At 35.6% G+C, this 8,144-nt stretch overlaps 1 protein-coding gene and 1 pseudogene across 1 annotated transcript in view; one reads left to right on the forward strand and one right to left on the reverse strand.

The window, feature by feature from the left end:
* Positions 1 to 623, forward strand: part of LOC107663271 (shootin-1-like) — a 33,962-nt pseudogene extending 33,339 nt beyond the window's left edge.
* The window catches only part of eno4 (enolase 4), a 9,543-nt gene continuing 2,013 nt past the window's right edge, over positions 615 to 8,144 (reverse strand). Inside the window, exons 3-13 of the mRNA XM_016453491.1 lie at positions 7,062 to 7,261; positions 6,808 to 6,956; positions 5,807 to 5,976; positions 4,978 to 5,106; positions 4,771 to 4,842; positions 2,862 to 3,020; positions 2,603 to 2,728; positions 2,315 to 2,507; positions 2,094 to 2,146; positions 1,040 to 1,157; positions 615 to 960 (exon numbers count right to left, since the gene is read on the reverse strand). Coding sequence (XP_016308977.1) covers positions 872 to 960; positions 1,040 to 1,157; positions 2,094 to 2,146; positions 2,315 to 2,507; positions 2,603 to 2,728; positions 2,862 to 3,020; positions 4,771 to 4,842; positions 4,978 to 5,106; positions 5,807 to 5,976; positions 6,808 to 6,956; positions 7,062 to 7,261 — 1,458 coding nt within the window. The 3' untranslated portion in view covers positions 615 to 871. The remainder of the gene's footprint in view (positions 961 to 1,039; positions 1,158 to 2,093; positions 2,147 to 2,314; positions 2,508 to 2,602; positions 2,729 to 2,861; positions 3,021 to 4,770; positions 4,843 to 4,977; positions 5,107 to 5,806; positions 5,977 to 6,807; positions 6,957 to 7,061; positions 7,262 to 8,144) is intronic.

Consider the following 8,144-nt stretch of genomic DNA (forward strand, 5'->3'; position numbering starts at 1 on the left):
TATACACACACACACACATACATGTATATATTTAAGAAATATATATAATGTATATATATATTTATATATAATGGAAATCATATATGTGACCCTGGACCACAAAACCAGTCATAAGTAGCACGGATATATTTGTAGCAATAGCCAACAATACTTTGTATGGGTCAAAATTATTGATTTTTCTTTTATGCCAAAAATCATTAGGATATTAAGTAAAGATCATGTTCCATGAAGTTATTTTAAGTTTCCTACTGTGAGTATCAAAACTTAATTTTTATGCATTGCTAAGAGCATAATTTGGACAACTTTAAAGGCGATTTTCTCAATATTTAGATTTTTTTGAACCCTCAGTATGTAGTATAGGAAATGTATGTATATAGTAAATATAATTTAAATTTGTGATTTTTCTCTTACAGGTAAATCTGGAGCACATGGAATGAAAAAGTCTTCAGGAAGGAAAATACTAACACATTACACTCACACAAACACACACACACACACACACACACACAATTAACTTAATTTTGTGGACAATCACACAAAATAATTATATGGTGGGCAAGTCTATGTGGAAATGTTCACTGTGACTTCTGTGAAAAATATTAAAATGTATTAAAAATTGTGGGTGGGCTTTATATCAAAAAATGTTTATGTTTATTTAATAATGTTTTAATGTATAAACCATCTATAAGCACTAAAGCATATCACATAGAAATATGGTGCATATGATGAGTCAGTTTACATGTTTACAATCTTGCACTAAAAATATATTTTGATGTGAATTGTAATTAATATGCATTTTGATGTCATACAGTCAGGTCAGACAAACACTACTGTGATAATGTCAGGCAGACAGACAGGGTGTGAAGTCACATCAAGTAGAGATGGTCACAGAGTCACAGCCACTTCCGGAGTTAAGTGTTTCTGAAAGATCTGACAGAGGCTGTTTTTTTTCTCTAGCACCTGAAAAACACAAAGGTATTATACATTGTTTTCTTAATATGCTACTAATAGTACTTGCCATTATTTGAGAGAACCGTACCCAGGATCCCCTCCTGCTCCAGTTCCTCTTCTATCGCCAACAAACGATTGTATTTGTCCATTCGCTCTCCTCCTCTCAACCCACCCAGTTTGAGAAAGGACACGCCTGACCCTACAGCCTTTAAACACACATACGGTGAGGTCCACAAGAAAGAAACTGACTCAAAATCTAATTAAACCTGAAAAGTTTTTGGATTTTGAAAAATGTAAAACAAATGAAATGAAGAAATATTTAAGATTCTCCGTTATAGGTCACTAATTAAACATCTGACATTCGTGTTAAATTATTTTTTTTTTTTTACTTTTTGTTCAAATTTTCCTATTACAATATAGTTTGTAATGAAAAATGTTCTGCTAAAATAGAAAAATTATTGCTCTCAGTTCTTTGGACATTTGGATTGTGTTCAGCAACACATTTAATCTACAGTATGATAAAAATGTAATTTCATGGGCTGCATCAGTTGTTTGGTATTTTCATTGGAAATAAATAAATCTGATTTCACTATTTATTTTTGCATTTCTATTAAAAGACTTGATCGGCGACTACATGCCACTGAGAAATTAATTCCCTAAAAAAAATAAAGAATGAATTGTGGTCAACCCACCAGGTCAACAATTGATTTATCACCACTGCCTGCAGCCAGGATCGTCTCTGCATCTCCGTGTGCATATGAAGAAATATTTAAGATTCTCTGTTATAGGTCACTAATTAAACATCTGACATTCGTGTTAAATTATTTTTTTTTTTGTACTTTTTGTTCAAATTTTCCTATTACAATATAGTTTGTAATGAAAAATGTTCTGCTAAAATAGAAAAATTATTGCTCTCAGTTCTTTGGACATTTGGATTGTGTTCAGCAACACATTTAATCTACAGTATGATAAAAATGTAATTTCATGGGCTGCATCAGTTGTTTGGTATTTTCATTGGAAATAAATAAATCTGATTTCACTATTTATTTTTGCATTTCTATTAAAAGACTTGATCGGCGACTACATGCCACTGAGAAATTAATTCCCTAAAAAAAATAAAGAATGAATTGTGGTCAACCCACCAGGTCAACAATTGATTTATCACCACTGCCTGCAGCCAGGATCGTCTCTGCATCTCCGTGTGCATAGGGAAGAGTTACATACTTACTACAGTCAATATATTTAGACTTGGAAATTATGCTTTTGCAAATTACTGTCAAAATGACTATGCCATAACACACAGTGAGCACCTAGATTTAAGTAAAGTACTCTTTCATCCTGTTTGCTCATGTTAGGAGCCTACCTTTCTGCTCTGCTATACTTTTTATAAGGTCAGAGATGGTCATATCACTGTGGTGCCTAATAATGACCCTGGTGACCCCAGGTGGGAGGGGTTTCACTTCACTCCAGCAAGGACAGAGATTGGATGCAGCATCTGCAATCAGGCAGCATGACTGACCAATCACTGAAGCCAGTCTCTCCCACTGATCTACATCCTAAACTCAGAGACATGCTGTCAGTTCAACCAGATGAGCTGCAAGACACTTTATACCAATAAATAGGGATTCAATGCATGCTTTTTTAATCTCACCTCTTTCCTGAAAGGATCAATGAGGGATGTGATAGCAGGATATTTATTAATCAGACCCTCGTACATGTCCACCAATTCATCTGGGGATTTGTGACAGCCAGACATCACCTCATACTTCCCACAAGACTAGAAGACAGCAAGAGAAACATTTAAAATGGTTAGAGTATATTATTTAAACTTTCATTTTAAACATTTGCAGTACTTGTTTTGGGTGAATGTGAGAATAATCATTTCCCTGTTCTGTCTTCCCATCACTCACATAGTCCATCAGGCCGTGTGTTGCACAGTTTATAGCCAAGCGCAGGTCTGAACCCAGAGGCAATGCCAGGTTAGCACATGCCTCTGTGACCAGATCAAGAGCCTGTTCAGGACGTTCAAACCCCACCTGTAATGCCCCCTCTTCTGTTACACCTATAGGCTAAGAAACAGAGAACAGGTGAGTGATAGAGGAATATCATATATTATATAATAATATACTGGCAAGATATGGCAAAACGTAAATGGTTCTGAAAAGATTAAGACAGTATACTAGCTTGCTACCATTATCTTAATTTTTAGTAGATATATCACAGAATTTTTCTTTACATATACTACTGTTCAAAATTTGGGGGCTGGTAAGATTTTTTAAAAACAGCTACTGTTTTTGAAAGAAGTCTCTTATGCTTATTTAAAAATACAGTAAAAACAGTAATGTTGCGCAATATTACTATAATTTGAAATGACTGTTTTTAACTATTTAAATATGCAGTTTATTCCTGTGATCGCAGAGCTGAATTTTTAGCAACCATTAGCCATTATTCCAGTCTTCAGTGTCTCATGATCCTTCAGTAAGTCTAATAAGCTGATTTGGAGCTCAAGAAACTCATAGACTACTGTGGCAAATGTTAAAATATATAAAAAATTGTGCATTCATTCATTCATTGATTCACACACGTTTATCATTATTCAATAATGTTCTTTGTCAAAAACATAAACCATGTATAGACAGGATTGTGATGGTTTACATGTTTATAGTCTTGCACTCAAAAATATATTTTGATGTGAATTATAATTACTATTCATTTTGATGTAATAAAAACAGGTCAGACAAACCTGTATTGAGGCCTGTTTATTTCATTTAGAGGTGACTTCTTTCGAAAGAATCATTTCTTCTTATTAATTTTAATTGTAATTAATATAATCAATGTTGAGAACAGTTGTGCTGCTTAATAGTTTTGTGAAAACTGTGATACATTATCTTCAGGATTCTTTGATGAATAGAAAGTTCAAAAGAACAGCATTTATTTTAAATAGAAATCTTTTGTAACATAAATGTCTTTACTTCCACTTTTGATTAATTGAATGCATCTGTACTGAATGAATATGCAAACTTGTATTTTAATATAAAGTATTCAAATGTTACAGACACCAAATTTCTGAATGGAAATGTAGCATTTACTCTTTTAAATATAGCCAAAATGGGTGTCTAATTTGCATATTACTGTGTAATGATAACAGCAGGAACAATACATATACTTTTTTTATGTCAGACATTTTTAAAAACCAAAGAGGGGCAGTAATCATGGCCAAACCCCTATCTCTGAAAAGCCCAGGATGTCCTCTTCTACAAGGTATATCCACTGCATGTATGGTTTTAGAGAAATTGATGAAAAGTAAATGACACCAATTGCTGGATCCCAAGAGGTTATACCAGACAATTGTACGTTTGTGTGTTTACTGGGAGATGATATCCCATTGATATAGCAGAATTCAGTCCCACCTGTAAATCAAACTCATCTAAACCAGCTCAGATGAAAACCAGAGTATGTTAGAACTAAACCAAATCCAGCACCCCTACCCTATGTTATAAAGGTCTTTACCGAGGCTATAACATTAGTGCTCTGAGGTGCCCACAATGCACAGTGCACCAGTAATAGCCTCCCATCTAAACATAAATATATATTTATTGTGTGACATGCTGTTAAGTGGTTCAATCGCCATTCATAAGCCCTGCACGTGATTGAGGCCTGTTTATTTCATTCAGATGGTGATGTGCGGATAATTACCCCATCAAAGCATCAAAAAAATCCACACGTAATTTGTGTGCTGCTTGGTGCTTTTGTGTGAGATGTAGCATAAAACATTATGTCCCTTAGTCAAAGAGTCAAACCCTATGAGAGCATCCTTACCCCAGCTTTATACGCAGATCCATTCAAAACTCTCTTCATTTCACACTGCAGCTCAAAGCCCATGCCAATGACCTGCAAGGCCAACACACATAAGATAAGTGGTATGGACACTGGAGTGAGAGCAGTCAGCAAAGCATTAACACTTCTTTGCTGAACACAGCCTACTTTACTAAAAGAGTGTTTGTTTGTGTTTAAGTGAGTTTATACTTCTCTGCCTCTTTGTGATGAGCTGGGCATGAGGATGACCTCCTCCAACAGGTTGAGTTTACCCGCAGAGTTCTTTCCACAGCTCAGAATTGTAATCATGGGCACAGGCAGGTGCACCTCACTCTGAGCCTAAAGCGGTTTCCAGGAAATGAGGAAGAGGATAAAAGGAGTTTTACATCAGTATAGTGTTCAGTGTATTTCTATATAACAAGTCAGAACATAAGTCTTCTCCCGTAATGCAATTCTTCAAGTATGCAAGTTCATTTGATGATTAACATGCATGACGTGTGTCTGTATTTACATACACTTTAAAAGTTTGTTTCTTCATTGGAACAGATTCTTGAGAAATTTAGCATTGTTCACTAATGGATCCTCTGCAGTCAATGGGTGCAATCACAGTAATCCACAAGTAGTCCACTCTTTTGAAGTAAAAAAGCTGTGTGTTCATGAGAACTTGAATATGTTCACATGGCTTTTCACTTTACAAGACATTAATTGATGGACTGGAGTCTTCTGGATTATTGTGATGTTTTTATCAACTGTTTGTAATCTCATTCTGACGGCACCCATTCACTGCAGAGGATCCGTTAGTGAGCAAGTGATGTAATGCAACATTTTTTCAAATCCCTTCCAATGAGGAGACAAAATAATCTACATCTTGGAACGAATCACATTTACATTTAAAATAGAAAACAGTTATTTTAAATTGTAATCATATGTCACAACAGTACTGTTTTTACTGTATCTTTGATTAAATAAATGCAGCCTTTGTAAGCATAAAAGTGAGCATAAAATCTTACCAACCCCCAATTTATGAATGGTAGTGTACCTGCGGGACTCTGACTGATGTGATATGTCGGTATAAGGGTTCTCCTAGAAGTCTGGCAGCAGTTTTTGCCACAGCCAAAGAAACCACACCCACTGCCGTAGCTCCTGGCAGCTGTGGCACTGGGGTCTCTGCAGGAGGGAGGGGCTTCTCTGTGCTGTTTCCTTTTTTACCTGAATACAAAAACAGTGATGGCAGAAGAAAGTGCAGGGGATGGAGAGGTCATTGAAGGATCTGCAGTTTAAAGTGCTCTATATTATCTTATATCATCTGAATCTTAAAGGAGAGCTGAAGCATCAAAGTTTTCCATTCCTGATTATTTCTCTAGCAAAAATGTCCAATAATGGTGGGGTTACGGAGATTAAGTGAGAAGCATTTAACTGAGCGTGCGATGTCGACATTGCGGCCACCACAAGAGAAGACCCACTCCATGCAGTATAAAACAGCTTTTTCTAGGCCACAGATATGACTGAAGGCCATCATTTTAAACTGATTTTTCAAAAGTACTATTCATTTCTGTAAGGGTAAAAGGTTGTTAAAAGTAGAAAAGGTTACCTGGGGCACCTTTAAATCTGTATACCTTTGATTTCTCTAAGATTTCAAGAAAGGCTGGACTCAACGAAAAGGTGAAAAGAGTGTCACCATCACAAAGAATGATACACATGTGATTCAGTACAAGCTGCTAATGTATCTGAGAGCAGCTCCCAGTAGGCTTTCTATGAAACAGAGAAGTGTGGAGTCCTTCAGACTGCTTTTACAACAGCTCTCAGATCAGTGAGATGACAGAAGATTGGCTAGAATCTTTGAATCCCACAGGGTTTTTTTTTACTTGCTGTACTAAGATGGGTTGTTGTTCTCCTGTGGCATCCTCACTTAACCTGACTCTGATCCCTCTACTATTCTGATGTATTTATTGTGTGACCTCAAATAATATGTAACATCAGTGATGTTTTACTGTGCAGCTAAATACACTTTAAAAATGGCAAAATATTAAGCTCCTTTACCTTTATCACTTCCTTTCTTGTCTTTGGTAGGTGCAGGTGTGGGAGTGGCCTGGGGCGGAGCCTCAGACACTGATTCAATCCTCAGCTCATCCTCCTTCTCTATGTTAAGACTGTCCTTGTGCTCCAGGTAACGTGCCATGAAGAAATCACTGCAGGCAAAAGACACAACCTCAGCCATGCCTGTGTGTTTTAAAGCATGGTTATCATAGCAACCTTCATGTTCTTTGAGTGATGCTTGTGTATTTTGTGATCACCTGAGTAGTTTGTCTACATTGGTTTGATCAGTGGGGTTGAAGTCTTGCAGCATTGGACCGAGATGCTCTCTGATCCACTTCAGAGCTGCTGTGATAGACAGACGTTGCTGGTTGCTGTTAGAAAATGCCTCCCCTGACTCTGCCACACCATCAGCCTCCAGACCATCACTAGGGCCACTCATCACTGCACTGCACACCACCTGTGATTTACACAAAAAGCCATTGAAAATGTGCCCCCATAATGAATTCTTCTGTATTGTATTTGGAAAATCTGGTATATTTATTCAATTCTATTGTAGGCTTGTTCAATTATTGTTCAGATTCAATTTATTTTAATCAGCTGACTAAACTATTTGACAAAATATGCAGTGTTATTTTGGTAATATTTATATACTGTTATAGTATTTATTAATATTTTGAATTAGCTTTTTTATGTTCAGTTTTAATTTATATTTAAAGTTTTTGTAATGTGCTTTTGACTTTCATGACTTTTTTAATATTTCTGTATAATTGTTATTCAGTTTTAGATGTAGTAATTTTAGTAATTTAACTTAAACCTATTTCAGGTAGTTACCAAGGCAAAATATATCATTTTCTTTTTAGTTTTTAATGTTATTTATTTATTTGTTTGTTCAATTATTATTATTATTATTAGTTTTGCTTTTTTAATTACCAAAAATATTTTTTAATAGTTTAACATTTACTAAAACTATTTTTAAACTGTTTTTTTTATGGTTAGAAAAAGAAAAAAGAAATAAAATCATTTCCAGGGGCCAAATATTGCAATGGAATATAATAAAAACACTTATTTGCACACACACTGCATGACATTTCAGCTTAAAGGGGTGGTTCACTGGGTTTTTTCTAGGCTTGATTGTGTTTATGGGGTGCAGTCTAACATGTGTTAATGCTTCGTTTTTTTAAAAACGCATTATTTTTCACATAATTTACTTTTATTCCACACTGCTCTGTCCCTTCTCTGAGAAACGGGCTGATCTTTTCCTGTTTTTATGAAGCCCCACCCTCAGAAATAGGCGATGGGCTCTGATTGGTTAGCTAGCCCAGTGTGTTGTGATTGGCTAA

Source organism: Sinocyclocheilus anshuiensis, unplaced genomic scaffold (assembly GCF_001515605.1).
Source record: "Sinocyclocheilus anshuiensis isolate Anshui unplaced genomic scaffold, SAMN03320099.WGS_v1.1 scaffold1719, whole genome shotgun sequence".
Taxonomy (NCBI): domain Eukaryota; kingdom Metazoa; phylum Chordata; class Actinopteri; order Cypriniformes; family Cyprinidae; genus Sinocyclocheilus; species Sinocyclocheilus anshuiensis.